The sequence below is a fragment of the Pelodiscus sinensis genome, chromosome 19 (assembly GCF_049634645.1).
Source record: "Pelodiscus sinensis isolate JC-2024 chromosome 19, ASM4963464v1, whole genome shotgun sequence".
NCBI lineage: Eukaryota > Metazoa > Chordata > Testudines > Trionychidae > Pelodiscus > Pelodiscus sinensis.
The window spans coordinates 12,924,765-12,944,882 of record NC_134729.1 but is presented as its reverse complement, the minus strand read 5'-3'; the positions used below and the strand labels follow the sequence as shown (position 1 = coordinate 12,944,882).

Sequence of the window (20,118 nt, the reverse complement as noted above, 5' to 3'; positions counted from 1 at the left end):
CCTTCCCCCACCCCGTCACCCCGGGGTGCTGCTGCCTCCCAGCCCCCGGGCCCGGCTCCCCCGCCCCCGGCCTCCCCCAGGGCTGAGGGAGCAGCCCCAAGCCGGGGGAGGAGGGGAGCAAACCCCCAGCAAAAGCCCCCCCCCAACTTTGCCGGAGCTCCCCATGCAAACTTACTGCGGGGCTGCGCTCGCAAAGCCGCCCGCGCCCCGCGCCCCTCCCCCGCGGCTGCGAAACCGGGCGGCCCCGACGGTGGCACGGCTCCAGCCTCGGCAGGCCAAGCGCCTTCCCACCGCGCCGAGGCAGGAGAGGGGGCCGGGACCCAGCGGAGGAGGAAGGAGCGAGCCGGAGACGCGCCGGCCGCGAGTTTCTTTCCACCGCCAGGCGCACATCGCTTTGCCTCCTTCTTTTTCTCTTCCTCCCCCGTTTTTTGCCTTCCCCTTCCCGGGCCGGGCTCCCTCCTCTCGCCCGGGCCTGCCTCGCTCCCTCGCCTGCGCCCTGCAAGAAGGCGAAGGGCTGGTGGAAACTTGAGCGGAGTTTCCCCCGCGTGTGTTTTTTGTTTTGGTTTGTTTTGTTTTTGAGAGAGAGGCAAAAATGGGTTTCTGATGTTTGGCCAGTTTCCCTGCACCATAATGGTACGTGCCATGAGAATCAATAATTTCCTCTCTTATTAATACTTTCCCTTCCACAGCCGAAAACAAGAGCTCTTTGTATGCTGCAAAGCCCCCTCCGGCTGGGCATTTGCTTCTGCTTTGACTTTGCAAACTCCCCGGCGGGGCGGGGGGGGGCATTTGGCGAGGGGGTTTAGACAGGGAGGGGGATTGACAAAATAAAGAGGTGGCGGTGAGGGGCACCCCGCAAAGTGGGCAGGGGCTGGGGGAGAAATGCCAGAGATTTTGCTGTTGATGGTTTTGCTTTGCAACTTTGGGGGGGTCTGTAGATCCTGGCGTTCACACTGGGACCCGCCTGCTCCCCTTGCCCCCTGAAGAGGAATTTGCTTTTGAAAACGGTTGCCACCCAGGAACAATTCTGAAACAATATCAGAAATACCCCCCCTCCCTTAAGAAGCCCCCCCGTCAGGTAGAAACTGGGCAGGTGTTTCCAGAGACAGAATAATGTGATATTGTAGCGGTAAGTGTCCTGCTTGTCTGGAACGTGTGGCGTGGCTGGCGCATGAGAGTCGGGAAGGATCATGCAGGAGAATACAGGGACTTGGTGTGTGTCACAGTAACCTTCGGCAATTGCTTCTGTTTCCTGGGGGCCGTCACACAAAACAAAAGGGCTCCTCTTAGATTTCCAAGCCACTTTCTTCAGTGGCAGCTGGACACCCCCAAAAGCACCAAGCTGCTGGGCGAAGAGAGCGAAGGCTTCTCGCCGAATTGCCTGGAAAGAGAATTGGGCTAAACTGCCCCTGCCCCGGCCTGACTTGGGAGTCAGTAGGACGCGGCTGAGTTTCTAAGGCTTTGGCGAGTTTCTCAGGCTTTGGCGTGTGAATGTGTGGGGTGTATTTTCCTCGGCAGGGATCGTGCTGTGGGGTGAGTCCGATTTGCAGCTCGATGGCAACGGGTTGCATTTCATTTTAGTGCTATTTAAAAAGAAATTCCATTTCCCCCCTTTTTTGGGGGCTCCGCCGACACCCTTACAAAAATAAATACACCAAGAGAGCACAATTAAGCAATATTTTATACAGGGGTGAGTGAGAGAAAGTCCAGACCACTTGGTATCTATCCAAGTTCTATTCCAAAGTGTGGATTTTTTTTCTCTCCAATGAGATAAAAAGCAAATGAAATGGAGGGAGAAGGGGGGAAAAAAGAGGGATAGAAAAGCAATCACCCACCATTTATTTACTTCTTGATTTTGCTGTTAGTATGCTTGCCTGGTGGAATGTCAGCTAGCAGCAAAGAGAGTCTGGCTGTGTGTGTGGAAGAAAGTAGCATATTGCCGCAGGAAAATCCACCCGGGAAGCAAATTCGGGAAGAAAATAAGCTCAGCGCACCTTCAAAACTGTGGCCAGAAATCCAAGTTCCTTTTACCAGGGGAGTGTTTTAGCCAGAACGGAAACAAAGCCTTGATGTATGTATTTATTTATTGTATTTGCTGTGGCACGGGCAGGATTTCTGATTTTAAAAGAGTCAGTGCCACGTTGCCAATTCCTTGTCTGAGCTGGCGATTGCAGAAAAGCCTTTTGCCCCGTGCGCTGTGGGCTTTGAGCGAGGCCATGCCTCGGACGCGGCCACGGGCCTCGGTGGGGAAGGCAGCAGCAAAAGTCGCGTTGGTCTGTTTTATCGCAAACTAGCGCTGCAGCGATACTCGATTGGAAAAAAATAATCTGAGCGCAACAGTTTTAATCCATGTCTTCCTCCTCCTCTGTGCAACTCTGTTTTATGTGTTTGATTAATCGCTAGGCAGGGACCAGGCAAAGACAGTGATAAGGGCTTTCCTGCCTGTCTCATGGAGGAGAAAAAAAATTGAAAATACCAACAGCTGAATTCAATCTTAGCTTTGTTCTGTTTAAAATAGGCACCTTCCTTCTTAGTGGAATTGAAAAGATTGAGTAGAAATTCTGGCTGGACAGCTTGGCCAAACAAGCAGAGCTTACTACAGCGTATGTATATTTTTATTTGGATTATTATTTGGTTTATAATCACTCCAAAGGCACCATTTGAGCCTGGTTCCCTTTTGTGCTAGCTGGCCGGTGACAGTTTACAAGAGAAAGTTTCTTCTTCCTGTAAGGATGTGTGCAAGATTTAATGTGACACACTTGTCCCGAGCAGAAGGTCATGCACTGATGCATTGGACAGGTTCAGGGCCTAATGAACCAAACATGCAAAGCATGGGTGGAAAAGAAGGGAAACTGAGGCCCAGAGAAATTCAGTGATTTGCCCAAAGTCGCGCAGGACTGTGAGTGAACCAAACGCTACCTCGTTCCAGCCGCTCAGAGTTGGCATATGACGCTCCTTTCATATAGCACAAATTTAAAAATGTAATTTCGTAGAGAACAAATTTTAAAGAACCAAACATGAAGGAAACCGATCTGACTTTTTTCCTTATCTTGATAAACTTTGGACAAGTTTTTGCAAAGCCACTTTATTTCATAGCTGTGTGAATTTTAGCTCATAACTGGGAAAGTAGGCAGGGAGGGGGAATGCCTTGATGCATCTGAAGGAAAACAGTTGCAGGCGTGCGAAATAATTCATATCCATTCAGCTGCCTCTCCTTTTGCAAACAACCCTCTTTTTTTGCCCCTCTTGCAAGAAAGCTTGGTCTATTGTGGGGGGAAGGGAGCACGCAGAGGGGCGCGTGTTAAGTTGAGCATAATCCAGTGATATTAATGAATAAATGCACTAAGTTATTATAAACCCAGCGCAGATTGCATTGGTGGAGTAGGACTGCCTGTTTGGGAATCTTTGCTTAGAGGAAAGGTCTGGCCTAGAAATGTTTTGATTTGGCCAACGAGCAATCGCTGGCTAATTGGCAGGAAGCTGAGATGTTGGTCATGAGAACAAAGCCTCTGAAAAAATCACCAAGATTTTCAAAAGTGCCGGAATGACTTACAAGCCTCAGTCCTTCTGGCTTGCACTGAGCTGTAGGCTACTCACGGCCAGATTTTCAAAGGGGTTCAGGTGCTTCCAGACACAGATGGGCATCTACAAAACCTCAGCTGGAATCATGTGTCTCAGGGTTTGGGAGCGTGGGGGGCTAGTTGCTTATTTGCACTGGGAGGTGCCGAAATACACTTGAAGCCTGTCCCTTTGCAACAAGACTTCCATTGGAAGCCAAGAGGATTCAGGGGTCTAGGAGCTTAAATCACCTTGGTCTAAAGCTCTTAAGTCACCTATGTGCATCACCGCTGCAATGCTGAGAGTCACTGCCCTAGTCAGGTGACTCAAGCTTCTGCAGAGACCTTTGGGCCCAGGATGGAACCTGGGCTCTGGGATCCCAAAAGCGAGACTCCAGACCAAGCGCAGGTGTCGACACGGCCGTGGTTTAGCCCGGCAGCGCAGGCCCCATGAACTCGTCAGTTGTCCCTGGCTCGGAGAAGAGCTGCAGGTTTTTTATTGCCGTATAGACAGACCCCTGGGTACCTTACACCAAGTGACGTGAGGCCTGGATGAAATCACAGGGTCAGATTCTCCGATCGTGTCACGAGGAGTATCCCCGCGGCCGACAGCGGGGCTTTGTCGACAACCTGAGGTGGAGGGGTTTGGCCTTTGTGTTTTCGGGAGGAGTCTGGCGGCTGTTTCTTTGTGGCGGTGTCTCTACAGGCGGCCGTGGTTGCAAACGGATGTCGCCGGACGCGGATTGCGGGCTCGGGGGCCCGGTTGCTGTTGCGTGCCATGGCGCCGTTGCCCTGGGTTTCGATGAATCGTGTGAGAGGGGTTAATTCTGCGATTGTGCGCTTGGCTCGCGTGTTACTGGGGGAATTGGTGCAAAACCCAGAACCAGGGCCCGGATCTCCCCCATTATTTAGGTTCCTAGTGTCCCCTGAAAGCAATCGGAGACAGTAATAGAGTTTAGGAGCCTAAATACCGTGATGGATCTGGGTGTGGGTGGCTCGAAGTGAAACTCCGATTTTAGCCCAGTTCACTAATGCAGTAAACACGTAGGCCTTGTTGGGCTATTAAACCCCAGCCTGATTCGGTACCTGTGACTCAGTCCCCTTTGCTCAGTCCCCGTTGATTGGGCTGACATTGCTGGGGGGGGGGGTAAAGTTGGCAAGCAGAGTTAACAAAGGGGGCTAATCTGGCAGTCCTCCCGCCGACATGCCTGACGTGGGCACTTCGGACCAGTCACTCGCCTGGTGCGTGGGGCGGGGGATCCTGTCTAAAGAGCAGAGTGGAACTGGCTTATGGCAAAACTCGGGTTAGAGCAAAGTTTGGCCTGGGAGGAGCTGCCAACATTGCATATGGATTCCGGCAGCTTGTTCGTTCGGATCGGGGCCTGTGCCTTATTTATTTACCTAGTGAGGTGCGAAATTAACCAGGGCCCGCTCCGTCCTTGGTCCGTAAGGGGCGTGAGGGAGGTCTTGTTTGCTGGGGGGAGCTTTTGAGAGGAGAGCTGATCGGTGCAGGGGGGGAAAGGCAGTTCTGCGTCAGCGCTTGGCGCTCGGAAGCCAAGATTTCTTATTTTAAAACTGGAACATCTGAATTCAACCAACGCTATTAAAAATAAGCTGAATATTCTGTTCAGAGCTGCAGGGAGCGAGAGGTTTCTTAGAGATGCAGGGTGGCGGGGGGGGGGAGATGGAAGCAATTCTGAGGAGCCGAATCTAAACAGAGACGAGATTTTGCTCTCTGTAAAGTAACTTTTGATGCCTCCCGAACTCTTGCCTGGCTCTACCTTAGAAGCATATGCAACCCCGGTTTATTTTGACAGAAGTCTCTTTCTCTGAGCTGCCTGGATTCACACACACACACAAAAGTGACACTCCCCCCCCTTTCCCCTGTTGGCAAGTGTTAGTGTGAATCTGAATGGAGCAAAGTTCAAGAGGCTGCGTCAGTTACAAAACAGTGTTGCCTCTAATGGAGGGTGTGTGTGTGGGGGGGTTTTAAACAGATCTGGCGGAGAAGAATTTATATCTATGATCCAAGAAACCCTTGAAAACACCTAGAAATGTGGGTGTGTGGCAGTTGTAACATTCCAAATACCTTGCACTTTTATGGAATTTTGTAGCAAGAAAAATAGGTGTCTTTTCTGGAGGGGGGCGCCCCACGTTTTTGAAACACGGCCCCGGCTCAGATCCTGAAAGGAAGGCATGCCGGTCTAGACGATCACATCCCCGGTCGTCGATAATGTATCCCAGCCCGAGAAGCCCCGACATTTAAGCTCTTCAAATCCATATTTAAGGACTGACACCCAATCTATCAGATGCTTCCCCTCTGGAAGTACTTGTGTGTGCAAATTTACTCACCAGGGAGCCTGGCCTGTACTGTGGTGTGCACCTGGTGGCTTTTTCCACCTCCACGCCCAGTGGGGTGACCAGCCACCGGCTCCAGGTGAGGACTCTGCACCTGAGAGGAGGAAAGGGGGTAGACACCCAAGGGCGCTGAAAGCAAAGGGGGATGGTCTGTGGTTAAGGCTCTCGCTTAGCTCAGCTAGCCTGGGTTCTAATCCCATTTCTGCTGTCGGCTCTCTGTGCGAATTTGGCAAGCTGCTTAAACGGCTCTGTGCCTCAGTTTCCCCCATCCTGCCACGAAGGTTAGAGCACAAATGCAGTACAGAGCATGACACGCTTTGAGGACTACTGCTGAAAAGTCTGTGTCAGAGGTAGGACTTATTGTAGGGTGAGCAAGGGACTGTGACCTGCAGCTGGGTTTAGGGTGTCTTTTGTTGAATGGTTCTTGGCCTCAAAAATTCCACTCAAGTTGTTAAGCCCAGATGGGAAGATTCGCTGCCCTTCTCCCCCCTCCCCCGCCCCCGATTCAGGGACCGTTCGAGCTAGGATCTTGTGCTCTGCTCATCAGCACGGAAAAAGTCACTTGCAGAAGGCGGCTTTGGCTTTGGCGTTGGCCACCTTCCACACCCAGCCAGGGCTCAAGGGGACGGTTCTGTGATTTTAAAACAGAGGTCGGGGAGGGGGGAAATCTGTGTGTCAGTGGAGAATGCTGGGATTTCGGATCCCAGCGTCTGGCAGCGAATGCTTCCATGTGTGAGCGCCGGGCTGCGATTTTCCGTGGCCCGTTCCCGTCTGCCTCTTGTGAAATGATTTGGCTCAGGGTCCCAGGTTTTCACGCGACGGCCAAACGTTCGTGTTGCTGCTTCGTGGCGCTCGGCGCTCCCCGCGCTGAAAAGGGAACAGGCCTCCGTGTGTGTGTGTGTGTGTGTGTGTGTGTGTGTGTGTGTGTGTTCGTGCGCCGCTCTGAGCATTCGTTCCACGTAAAGCAATCCCAAGCGACTTATGGCACCCCAATTTTAGGCCTCTGATTAGCCTCTCTCCTGTTTAGGGTTTTATCATCACCCCCGCTTGCATGGGTCAGCATTAGAACTGCCGCGGCTCCCTGCACCGTTGGGCCGCCATCAGCCACCCCCCGCCTCATCATTAAGAAGTTGCCAAGTTATTTCCCCTTTTCTGGCTGGTCTGGAGGTTTCTCAAACCAATCCTGCCCTTACGAGGGAAAACCTGCTCTGAGTGAAGGGGACTTACCCTCTAATAATGCACTATCCCCAGGCGTGCACTGGGAGAAGTCCCATTGCATTTTGCCCTGGTAAATGGTGCAGAACGCCTGCTTGGATTTCCCCCCAGAGGTGGCTGGGTTTCGGTGATGGTTGAAGATGTATATAATTTGTGTCACTTGTGTCTCATTGTTCTAGCGGGGCAGGGGAGAGATCAGCAAACGTCAAAACATTTCACTTGTTTCCTCCCAAAATGGCTTTTCCTTTCAAAGTTGCCTTGAATTGTATTCAAAAAGACAAGTCAAAATTGTTCGAGAGGGATTGAAATCGAAACGAACCCTTTGATGGTGCCCAAACACAAGGCTTTGCTTGCCCTGAAATTAGAATTCCCCCCATCGCACGTCTCGATGAGCTGATCATTTTCCAAAATGTTCATTTTCAGGCTGCTCCGAAAGGCTTTCTGTCTCCCCGCTCTGACTTTGAATTTGCAAACGAACCCACAAATCTGTGATCCCTCCTCCCCCCATTGTCAGTGTAAGCCATTGAGAGCTACCTCACAGAATGGGCAGAGACACCCCCCCCAAACTAGATAGTGCATAAGAAGACTCTTGCTCCAGCAGACAAAGGCTTAACCACGGGCTGGAAGTTGAAACGAGACACATTTGGACGGCGTATAGGGGCAGATTTTTAACAGGACGGGAATGGACCATTGGAGCAACTGGCTAAGTACCGGCCGGGTTCTCCACTGCTTTAAATCGGGATCGGCCACTCAAATTCAGCCAGGATTGATGGCCTTGCTATAGAAATTGATGTACAGGATCCTGTGGCCTGCACGAGGCTGGCGGACAGAGGATCAGAGCCATCTCTTCTGCCCATAAACATCCATAAACGAGCTACAATTTCCCTGTGCTCGTGGGTGGGTTGTTTTTGCAGTTACTTTTTAGAAGACACCATTACAATATGTTACCCAAGTGAAAATGCACATTTAATTTTTTTTCCCATGTTACTTAGTAACGTTTCTTAAGCGATTAAAACCAGAACTAAAAAACCTGAAACAAAACTAATTTCTCCATTCTCGGGAGACCTGGGCTGGGTTCATTCCACCCCGCTCCCGATCCAGTTGTTAACCCTCTGATTTTCATAGCGTGTGTTTTAGAAGCCGCAGCGTAACACAGAGGCTGTTATAATGGGAGTCAGGAGAGCTGACTTCTGTTCCTGGCGCTGTCTTTGGCCTGCTAGTTGCCTCGGTTTCCCCATCTGTGAAATGGGGAGAACGGCATTGCCCTTGCTTGTCCAGTGGTGTGAGATCGGCTAATGAAGCCTGAAGAGGGAGGGCTTGTCGCTGTTGTTTTATTCTTCTTCCCCGTTTACCAGTGTTGCCGACTCCGGCGCTTGGACTGAAAAAAAAATCTCTCACTTGAAATCCTTTGCTGAATGCCCCATCTCCTGGCATCCTGGACCGTCAGTAGCACCTTGGCTTCCATTTATAAAAATGAAATTTAAATACAATCAGAGAAAATTTGAAAAAAAAATCATTTCCAGCTCGATTGGTTGTGGAGAAAATCTTGGCAACTTGGACCCCCGAAGGCTTACTAAAGCTCAAAAGACAAATTGTTCTGCTAGGGCCTTTCAAGCCCACCTCCCAGATTTTAGGGCAGGCCCTGCCTCCAGAGCGATGTGATGTTTATTCTCCGTAGGGGGCAGCGGCTGGTCACTTTCACTCTCTTTTTGTCTCCAAATTGCTTTCACTCTTCAGTGCCAAAGAGTAAAATTCGCCCCCAGCTCAGCCTGCCCCCGACTAACTCCCAACACAGACAGTTTCAAGGGCTTGCGGGTTGCTGGGGCCTGGGCTAGCTCCCGTCGTATGGGTGGATTTCGCCCTCAGTGCATGTGACAAGGCCTGGGATGTTGAAGGAGGCTAGCGAGTGGTTTGGGTTAAGAATAGTGATTTTTAAAAAAAATGTAAATTGTAAAAGAAAAGTTCATTTTGAGCCTAGGCCATTTCCCGGGGCCCCTTTAATAATAATTATTAGTTTTACCATTGGCAGCTAGATCAGAGCTTCCAGGGTGCCGAGTGGGCGCTGCACAAACCCACAGTGAGAGACAGTCCCTGCCCCAAAGAGATTTCTGTTCCATTTGTTTAGAATCAAGGCCTGATCTTCTGAGTGACTAACAAACTGAGTGGCTGGCAGAATCACTGACTTAAGACGAGGGAGAGCCAGCAAGCCAGAGAGAGCGTGACCTTCCGCAGCACTTCCCTGAGTGCTAGACCACCAGGGATCTGAGCCCACCTCTGCTTGCAGCCTCGGGCAAATTACTTTACTGCTTCGTGCCTCAGTTTCCCCTGACAGCCATTGTGTATTGAATGTGAGCTGTCTGGAATAGGGGCCGTCTCTCCCTCAGGGTCTGGGCAGCTGAGTGTCTCCTATGGTAATGAGAAGGAAGCTGGGTGAATGTAGTAGTGGGCAGGAGGTGGAAAACTGGGCATAATCTTTCATCTAAGCTTTTTGGGGATGAAAAATGCAGCTTTGTTGACACTCTAACGTTTTGCTAATTTGTGCTGGTTTTGCTGAATGGTCTCTGTTGAGGGGGGGAATTTAACACACCAAATCCCCCCACCCCATCAGTGTGTTTGATTTTTGAATTTAAAACAGACTTTTGTTTGGGAATGGCCTACTCTGATTTTTAAAAAGTTTAAAGAGGCTGAAAATCGACGGGAAACGCTTGATTTCGAGTCAACCAAAATGTCGGGTTTGCCCTGAACTGAGTTCTTTCCTCCCTCCCCAAATGGTTGAGATTTTTTTTGGAAGGTGTTATTTTTGGTTCAGCCCCAGATCAGTTCCTCCCGCCATGTTTTCAGAAGTGGGAGTGAACCGTGCACCCGAAACCCTTTTCTTGCCCAGCTCTGCCTGTGGGTCGGGTTTCTAGCGGTGCCACACACCTGTGTTTCCTTGGGCAGTAAGGGCTTCCCAAGGAGATTAAGCAGAGGAGAGAGGATCTGAGAACTGGTCCAAGGGGGATGCCCTCAGAGCCAGCGGTGGCAGCCCCTGAATTAGTGGCGGGGATGTCGGATTGCCTGGGGGCCTTTGATGTCTTTTATGCTGAAGACAGAATGATTCTGCTGGCAATTTCAAGGCAGGGCAATAAACCAGGTCTAGGGGCTAATTGACACATGCAGCCTGGCTCGCCTGTTGTAGCCAATCCCTGCCCCCAGCCTGAGAGCTGGAGGGGGTGGGCCCTGTGTTAGAGGGGGTTGGGAGAGGCTTTGGACTCCTAGGGTCTGCTCCTCGCTGTGGCGCGTGTGTGGGGCAGGGCCGCCTGCTCCCGGTTCCTCGGTGCCCCCATGTCTGAGGAGGAGGAGGGCGCAGAATGAGTTTGGGGAGGGGTGTGCTGGAGCGGTCAGTTATGCCCAGGGAAGTGCTTTGGAGATGGGCAGACAGGCAGGGGCTGCGAAGGCCAGGCTGCCTTCCGGGCAGTGGGGGCAGACAGACGCCTGGATCTGTGCTGGTCCCTGGCCCACGTGCAGGATTTCTCTCGTGGCCTTAAGGCTAGGGCGGGGCTGGCTCGGCAGAGCCGGGGCAGCATGTGGCTCAGTCGGGCGCTGGCCTCGGTTCTGGGTGTTTTGGCCAGAGTGCATGATGAGTTAACGGACTCGGGCACTGGGGCGCGGGGGCCGCGCTGTGCCCACCCCCGTGCGAGGAAGGATGGTGCAGCGGTGAAGGTTCCCCCAGGGCAGGAGGCCGGCGTGCCGATGCCACTCGGTGCCTCGGTTTCCCCAGCTGTACAATGGGGGAATTACCCCGGGAAGCAGGGGGTTCTTCCAGTCCCGCCCGGCCGCCTTTGTGTGACACGCTCCTGGGGGAACGGGCCAGCAGGGAGGGCTCTGTGCTGCCGGATCTGCTGGGCCTGCTGGCCTTGGATGCCGGGAGAAGTGAGAGGCACGGCTCTGCCTCGGCCAGCTGGGGGGCCATTTGGGGGGCTCTCCGACCCAAACAACTCCCACCAGCAGCCCCCCTGCAGCTTCATGTGTGGCTGCCTGACGGGTTCCCCCACCTCCGGCCTGCTGTGCCCCAAGGGCATGGGCAGCGTAGGGGCCCAGGAGGGGCTTGCTCCTCACCACAGGCCGGCGGCAGAAGCCAGCTGGGCAGCTGCCCTTTGGGGAGGGTCTGATCTGTGGGAGCGTTTTGGCTTTCCCCATAGGTGGTCCCCTGCTGGTGTCCCACTCCTCAGCTTGGCCTGCCTGTATCACAGCCCCGCCATCCTCCAGCCCCCCACCATGTACCCTCACAGCCCCCCACGCCTCTGCCCCCACCCCCTCACCATGTACCCTCACCCCACCCCTCTGCCCCCAGCTCCTCACCATGTACCCTCACAGCCCCCCCATCCTCCAGCCCCCCACCATGTACCCTCACAGCCCCCCACCATGTACCCTCACAGTCCCCCACCCCTCTGCCCCCAGCCCCCCACTATGACCCTCATAGCCCCCCACCCCTAGCCCCCACCATGTACCTTCATAGCCCCCCACCCCTCTGCCCTCAGCCCCCCACCATGTACCCTCACAGCCCCCCACTCCTCTGCACCCCCAACCCCCCACCATGTACCCTCACAGCCCCCCACCCCTCTGCACCCCCAGCCCCCCACCATGACCCTCATAGCCCCCCACCCCTCTGCCCCCAGCCCCCCACCATGTACCCTCACAGCCCCCCACCCCTCTGCCCCCAGCCCCCCACCATGACCCTCATAGCCCCCCACCCCTCTGCCCCCAGCCCCCCACCATGACCCTCATAGCCCCCCACTTCTCTGCCTCCAGCCCCCCACCATGTACCCTCACAGCCCCCCACTCCTCTGCCCCCCAGATCCCCATCATGTACCCTCACAGCCCCCCACCTCTCTGCCCCCAGCCCCGCACCATGTACCCTCACAGCCCCCCACCCCTCTGCCCCCAGCCTCCCACCATGACCCTCATAGCCCCCCACCCCTCTGCCCCCAGCCCTCCACCATGTACCCTCACAGCCCCCCACTCCTCTGCACCCTCAGCCCCCCACCATGTACCCTCACAGCCCCCCACCCCTCTGCCCCCAGCCGCCCACCATGACCCTCATAGCCCCCCACTCCTCTGCCTCCAGCCCCCCACCATGTATCCTCACAGCCCCCCACTCCTCTGCATCCCCAGCCCCCCACCATGTACCCTCACAGCCCCACCAGCTCAGCCCCCTCCATCTCCGTACTTGGTGGAGCCCAGAACAGTGTATTTTTTTAAAGCAGTCGGCTCCACGCCCAGCGTGTCCCTCCCTGATCCCCGGGGCTCCCCCGTCACCCCCTTGCTAGTAAAGATATTTTCTTATTAAGTGGGGGGGGGGGAAGTGGAGGGGCCTTCAATCTGTTCCATATGTTGGACGAGCCTCGTTTCAGATTTAATATTTTCCCGCTCCCAAAAACAATAAGGAGCCGGAGCCAAGTGCTATATTCTAAGAGGAAGTGTTGGCTCATGGCTAGAACATGTGACACGGCTTGGGCAGGGAACGTACATGTATGTGTAATACATCCCATGGGCAGGGACCAAGCAGCTTTTCCTTCCCGCGACGGCTGCGCTCCTCGGGCCGGTGGTGTCGCTCGACACACCTTCGTGCTCGCCAGCGCGGGCCGGGGAGGGCACGTGGGCCTGGGAGACCTCAGCTCCTTGCCGGCCGGGGTCGCGGCTGCATTCTGCTCACGGGGCCCTGCCGAGCAAGAGTTGGTCTGTGGCATGTCTCACCCCCTGCTCCCTCTGCCGTCAAGACAGCCTGGGCTTGGCAAAGGGGCCGTTGCTCGGCGCGCGCCTCGTCGAGGGGACGGCTGCCCAGCAACGCCATTTCGAGACAGCGTAGGCCGCCTCTCCGCAGCCGGCAGCTATTTCGGACTCCTGGCGAGCGGGAGGACTTCTTGCTCCGGCGCCTGGAGCCCTCCGCGTCCGAGGAGGAAGGGAAGGCGGAGGGAGTGTGCGCTACTTCCAAAGAAGTCCCATGTGGACGCTCCCTGTTTCGATTGACGTAGCTTGATTTGCGTCGCTTTTGTCCAGTTAAGCCCTGCCTGGCAGACGCCCCCTCGTCTGCAGCAGGGGTCCAGTAAAAGCTCTTACCTCCCTGCCTTGTCTGTCCCCGATCCCAGGCCAGCTGGTACAAGAGCCCGGCCTGCGCTTCCATTTTGGTCAGTTTCGGAAGTTTTGATGGGGGTGGGGGGGAGCCGCTGCCCCTCTTCTACTCCTGCCAAGTTCTCCACTTAAAAAGGCAGAGAAAAATCCAACAGCCAAGCCCCCAACAATTTGGATTTCCCCCCCATTGAAAAATTGGAAAATGTGGAATTTTTTCATGGAGTGGGGAGTGCCCAGATTTCAACATCGGCAGCCGTATGAAAGTATTGGCCAACCTGCTCCATTAATGACTCATCAGGATCAAAATGTTAGCGAGAGGCAAACGAGCTAGATTCTGTTCTAACGAGGAGGGGAAATTAGTCACTTGTTTGTCCCGGTCAGGTAAATAATGCCCTCAGCTGATGCGGTGGGAGCCTTATGTGGGGCCACTCAAGCAGGCCTGGTGGACAGAGTGTGGGCACCCGGATACCTTGGCCCGCCCCCCAGCTCTGGTGTGGGTCGGTTGCCTTGGCCCTGCCCTCCAGGCGGGTGGGGGGTGGAGTTCTCAGCGAGGCGTTGATTCTGTGCACCGACACAAAGGAGCAATGTGCCCTGTTCTCCAGTGGGAGCCGGAGCAGGCCCTGGGAGAAGCAGATGCCAGACTCAGCTCAAAGCGTTGTAGTGCTCCGAGATCCGGCCTTTACCCAACAGCCCTCCCATGCGTATCCGGCTTGCTAACCTACTTCTGCGTCCCCCATTCCTGGGACAGCGAGGCACTGCCTGGTTGTCAATGTGTTTACCCTGCCCCTTGGTGCAGCAGTTCTGTTAGATCTATTTTAGGGGTGGGGAAACCAAGGCACAGAGGGGCTAGCCAAAGTCTCCCGGGCGGCGTGGCAGAGCGGTCTGCTGCGTGCCGGGCGAGCCCTGCGCCGTGCCACGGTCGAGCTCGCTTGCGTTTCGATTCGGAGAGCAGCACGTTCAGGGCAGGGCAACATTTTGGAATCCGGTCTTTCCTCTGCTACCGCTGAATTGCCATTTTTTCCGAGGGCTCGGATTCTCCGCTGGAGATCAGCTTTGGAACAGCCAGTGCTCAGGTGTTTGGCAGCGGAGCTGTTCAGAGGGGTGGGACCGGGGCTCTCCTGCAGTCCCAGGGGCTGGGAACCGAGGTGAAAAACCACCTGAGCCCTGCAGGCTCCTGACCCCTGGCGCGGGGGCTGCAAGACAGCTGGGCGCGGGGGATGGGCAGTACGTGGGGCGCAGGGCTTTGGACTCTGTGACCGTTTGCTTTCCGGTGAACGTCGCATGGGACCAAGCGGATCAAGCTGCCACCAGCTCAGGCAGGCCGGGAGCCCCCGGGGTCCTTACCACGCCGGGCTTCTCCGCAGTCACGGCACTCGGCCCAGGGCACGGCCTGGCTGCCTACAGCCCCATGCCCGCCTGTCCAGTAGCCCCTGCCAGCGGCGCGCAGGGGGTGGCAAGCAGCAGAGAACCCCGAGGGGTAGGATGCTGAGCGGGAGTCGAGAGACCTGACGTCTAACCCCCGGTCCCTGCCCATCGCACCCTGTGTGGGGGGATCAGTTAGAGCCTGAGCGTGGGGGCAAGAACCAGCCAGCCAAGCCCCTGGGAGGTTGGTGAGTGGCCCCCAGAACCCTGCCCTGCCCTGATGCTTTGGGGTAAGGAGCCCTGCCCCTGCCTCCCAACCACCCTGCCCCCTGGCACCCACCCCACCCCCGCCTCCCAACCACCCTGCCCCCCCGGCACCCGCCCCGCCCCTGCCTCCTAACCGCCCTGCCCCCCGGCACCTGCCCTGCCCTGCCCCCGCCTCCTAACCTTAACTGCCCTGCCTTGATGAATGTGATTAATAATTAATCCACAGGTAGGTCTTCTCTGCGTGCTGGCTGCTGACTGTCTGGCGCGGCTCCTTTCCCAGAGGGTAGCTTGAGTGTCGTCATTTTTGGGGTGGTGGTTTCTGTTCAGCAAAGCCCAGGGCTGGGTTGGCAGGAGCTGCAGGTCAAGAGCGAGGGGCGCTGGCGGGGTGGGGGGGGGCAGAGCTGGGCTGGCAGGGGCTGCGGGTTGGGAGTGAGGGGCGCTGGCAGGGCTGGGGGAGAGGAGGAAGACCAGAGCTGGGCTGGCAGGGGCTGCGGGGTGGGCGTCAAGGGCATTGCTGGAGCTCGGTGTGGGCGGTTGGCGTTCTCTGAATCCCACATCCATATTGCTTACAGGTCTCTCCAATTCACCCCCCAGACAAAGAGCTTTAAAATAGAGCCCCCCCCCTTGTGCACAAAGCGCTCGGGGGAGGGGATGCCCGGAGCATGGCACGGTGCTGGCAGGTCCAGCACAATGAGCCAGATGCTGGCATCAGAGGCTTGGCAGCGAAGAGGGATGGCGGGAGGGGCACAGATGGTCTCTCTTTTACCCCAAAGGGTGAGGAGATGAGGACAGGGGATGGAGGAGCTTCCGTGGCACCTCACTCATCTCCCCAGATCGGGCGGGTCCTTCCGTGGCACCTCGCTCATCTCCCTGGGTTGGGCGGGTCCTTCCGTGGCACCTCGCTCATCTCCCCAGGTTGAGCGGGTCCTTCCGTGGCACCTCGCTCATCTCCCCGGATCGGGCGGGTCCTTCCGTGGCACCTCGCTCATCTCCCTGGATTGGGCGGGTCCTTCCGTGGCACCTCGCTCATCTCCCTGGGTTGGGCGGGTCCTTCCGTGGCACCTCGCTCATCTCCCCGGGTTGAGCGGGTCCTTCCGTGGCACCTCACTCATCTCCCTGGGTTGGGCAGGTCCTTCCGTGGCACCTCGCTCATCTCCCCGGATCGGGCGGGTCCTTCCGTGGCACCTCGCTCATCTCCCCGGGTTGGGCGGGTCCTTCCGTGGCACCTCGCTCATCCCCCCGGATCGGGCGGGTCCTTCCGTGGCACCTCGCTCATCTCCCCGGGTTGGGCGGGTCCTTCCGTGGCACCTCGCTCATCTCCCCGGATCGGGCGGGTCCTTCCGTGGCACCTCGCTCATCTCCCCGGGTTGGGCGGGTCCTTCCGTGGCACCTCGCTCATCTCCCCGGGTTGAGCGGGTCCTTCCGTGGCACCTCGCTCATCTCCCTGGGTTGGGTGGGTCCTTCCGTGGCACCTCGCTCATCTCCCCAGGTTGGGCGGGTCCTTCCTATTCCCTGGGCAGTGCTGCCTGGGACCCCTCTGGCCCTCCTGCCGCCAGGTGGCACAGAGCCCTGTGTCTTTAGGGCCACCACTGTGGTGGCACTGTCCCGAGCCTGGCCCTGCAGCTTGTGGGACCTAGGAACCAGCAAGGTTCTCCGCTCCTGTTGGCTGGGCAGAGCTGGGACACCAGCTGATGTGTGCCAGCCCCGTGTGGCTCCTCTCTTCCAGCGCCGAGTGGCCACAGCTGGCAGGGACAGCGGCTGCTTCCCCCCTCATCCGCCCGCCGGCTGGCTTGGTGCAAATGGCAGCGTCCCAGCCCCTCCCCAGAGGGCGCTCTGCTTGGCACTGGCCCTCCTGGGCTTGCAGCTGGCAAACGGGGCTGCCGGGAGGGCAGGCTGCAATTTCCTCTCCTGGAGGGTGCCCGACAGCCTGTTGGGTAGGCAGCTGGGTCTGTGCTGGCCAGGCCAGATGGGACCTGGGGCCACGTGGAGGGGAGAGGCCCCATCCCCTACCCTCACCCACCTGCCAGTCCCTGAGGCCAGCTCGGCGCCCTGCAGAGGGGGAAAGCCCATGTCTCATGCCTGCCCCCCAGACTCCAGCCTGCTTGGCATGTTCCCTCCCCACAGAGGCGGATGAGGAGGACCCAGGCCAGCTGAAGTGGGGTTTACCCTCCCCCCCCATTAGTCCTGGAGCCACGCAGCCCCTGGGGACCAGTTCTGGGAGCAGGGCTCTGTGGCCCAGGGCCTCCAACCTCCTGTGCTGCCCCCCAGGCGTGGCACAGGAAGGGGATCCCAGGGCCGAGTGTTAGCGCCACAAAGGCCCAGGCCGCAGTTCTGGAGAGGGGCAGGCAGGACTGCAAAGACCAGGAAGGAGGGAGCGGGAGCTGAGAGTGGGGAGGCCTAGGGGGCTGGGACTCATTCGCTCCCCAGCTCCGGGAGGAGAATGGGGGCTGGTGGGTTAGAGCTGGGGGAGGGGAGGATCTTCAGTTCTGTCCTGAACTCTGCCCCATAACTCCCTATGATCGCCTCGTCCCGCGGTGCCTCAGTTTCCCCATCTGTAAAGTGATATTTCCCTGCTTGGGGAGGGGTTGGCGCTGGAGTGCTCAGGGCAGATAAAGAGCCAGCCAAGGAGGCGGGAAGCTTGCCCCTTCTCTGTGCAGTCCCAGACCTTAGATGGCCACTTTGTGTGCAACTCAGACCGTGGCTGGGAGTTGGCGAAGGGGCGACCAGGGCCGGGCGGACCGTTGCCAGCACAAGCAGGCAGGTCCTTAGTCTCGGGCCCCATGGAAGGGACGTCACGCGACTCCTCTGGGTGCATCGACGCGGCAGCTGGCAGCGAGCGCCCGGACTGGGATGGCCCGACTCGTGCTAGGCGCCTGGGGCCGGGGGTGGGTGGGGCCGAGCTGCGGCCCGATCCACGATGTCCTTGCCTCGTGCTGGCACGATCCCGGGGTGGCACCCAGCCGCGCCTGCCGGGCTGGGAGGGAGATGGGCTTCCCCCTAGGGCAGGAACTCGCCACAGCTGGGAGAGGTTCCTGAGAAGTCGCGATCACAAAAGTGCATGAACTGGACGTCTAATCCTGGAGGTTGGGCGGCGGGAAAGGAGTCCAGGGGGAGCGAGACGCGATTCCTTCCTGGGTCGGCCTGGCCAGAAAACCACGTCACTTTTTGGAACTGTAAACTGCCCGACATGTCTAAGCCCAAAGTGATTTTTGAACTGAGAAGGGGACTGCAAATGGCCAGCCACTAACCCCCCACCACGGGGTGTGTTGTCCAGAGCCCCCCGTCCCCGGGAGATGGGTCGGTATCGACAAATCGATGCTTTTCCACCCGCAGCCCGTTTTGTTGGGACATTCCGGACCCGTTCGACACCTGTGTGTACCTCCCGGGCGCCTCCTGTGCGTGTGCGTGTGTACGTTGTGTGTGGCGGGGCCCTGTCTCTTTGTGCGTTGCGGGGGGTTATCTCCGGGTGTTTGCGCTGCATGCGTGGTGCCACCCGTGTGTGTGTCTCCCCTCCATTTGTGCCCTGCAGGTGTGTGTACCCGTCTGCAAGAGGGGGTCACACCCACACGGCAGCGAGGGTTTTACGTGCAGGAAACACGCACCCTGTAAGGTTCCCCCTTCTCCCAGCTTCACCCACATGTCCAGTCTTGATAAATCGGCAGCCTGCGGCCCGTCTGTTCCCCACCTGCCCTGCCGGCTAGGGGAGCCTTGCCCCCAGTCTAGCGCTTCCCTCTCTCCCTTCCGAGCCCTCCCCCCACCAGGGCGGCTCTTGGATCCATGTTCGAAACCGTCTCTCTATCTCTGCGCCCCCTCCCCGTTTCTGCCCCAGCAGCTCGGGAACAAAGCCGGGCTTTCAGCTGGGGATATTAAGATGAAACTTTAGCCCTGGTCCCTCTTGGTAACTCTAAACTCCCTGCTTGGAGTAGCCAGCACACTGTTGTCTCCAGGAGCAAACTGGGGGCGGGGGGGAGTGCAGTGTCTCTGCACGGGGGTGGGGGAGGCACTGATGGAAAGGGCCCAAGCGTGATGCCAGGAGATGCCACTCTGGAAGGGGATGGGCATGAAGGGCGCAGATGCCTCGCACATCGGCCGAGCCCCTGTGTGAAGACACATGGCTCAGCCGGGGGGAATCAGCAACCTCGCTCTTCTGTGCGTGGCCTGAGCTGCCTCACCACACCCTGACCCAGAGGAGCTGGGTCTCCTGGCTGCCAGCACTGGCTACCCAGGGGTCTCGCCAACGGGGCGCCAAGTGTGACCAGGGCCTAGGCAAGCAGCAAGTGCAGAAGGGCAGGAAAGACCCCCAGCTAATAACATACCTGTGGCCTGCCCACCCTGCTCCAGCTCTCTAATTTCCACCCCCCCGAGTTCCATCCCCATCCCCTGAATCGCTCTATAGCCCATTCGTCTCCTTACCCCACCCCCCACATCTCCTCACCCTCCACCCGCCCCCCCCAAGTTCCATCCCCATCCCCTGAATCGCTCTATAGCCCATTCGTCTCCTTACCCCCACCCCCCACATCTCCTCACCCTCCACCCGCCCCCCCAAGTTCCATCCCCTGAATCGCTCTATAGCCCATTCGTCTCCTTACCCCACCCCCCACATCTCCTCACCCTCCACCCGCCCCCCCCAAGTTCCATCCCCATCCCCTGAATCGCTCTATAGCCCATTCGTCTCCTTACCCCCACCCCCCACATCTCCTCACCCTCCACCCGCCCCCCCCCAAGTTCCATCCCCATCCTCTGAATCGCTCTATAGCCCATTCGTCTCCTTACCCCCACCCCCCACATCTCCTCACCCTCCACCCGCCCCCCCAAGTTCCATCCCCTGAATCGCTCTATAGCCCATTCGTCTCCTTACCCCCACCCCCCACATCTCCTCACCCTCCACCCGCCCCCCCAAGTTCCATCCCCTGAATCGCTCTATAGCCCATTCGTCTCCTTACCCCCACCCCCACATCTCCTCACCCTCCACCCGCCCCCCCCCAAGTTCCATCCCCATCCCCTGAATCGCTCTATAGCCCATTCGTCTCCTTACCCCCACCCCCCACATCTCCTCACCCTCCACCCGCCCCCCCCCAAGTTCCATCCCCATCCCCTGAATCGCTCTATAGCCCATTCGTCTCCTTACCCCCACCCCCCACATCTCCTCACCCTCCACCCGTCCCCCCCCAAGTTCCATCCCCATCCCCTGAATCGCTCTATAGCCCATTCGTCTCCTTACCCCCACCCCCCACATCTCCTCACCCTC

At 57.4% G+C, this 20,118-nt stretch overlaps 1 protein-coding gene across 4 annotated transcripts in view; it reads left to right on the top strand.

Annotated features, from left to right (window-relative positions):
• Positions 1–20,118, top strand: part of NFIX (nuclear factor I X) — a 200,999-nt gene that overhangs the window by 51,312 nt on the left and 129,569 nt on the right. For 2 of the 4 annotated variants that reach the window (XM_075902363.1, XM_075902365.1), the window contains exon 1: positions 273–633. The exons of 1 other annotated variant lie outside the window; for it this stretch is intronic. In XM_075902363.1, the coding sequence (XP_075758478.1) occupies positions 604–633 (30 nt within the window). In that variant the 5' untranslated portion in view covers positions 273–603. Of the gene's footprint in view, positions 1–272; positions 634–1,878; positions 2,072–20,118 lie in introns of those variants that run through there. One more of the 4 variants, XM_075902366.1, reaches the window with a different exon arrangement.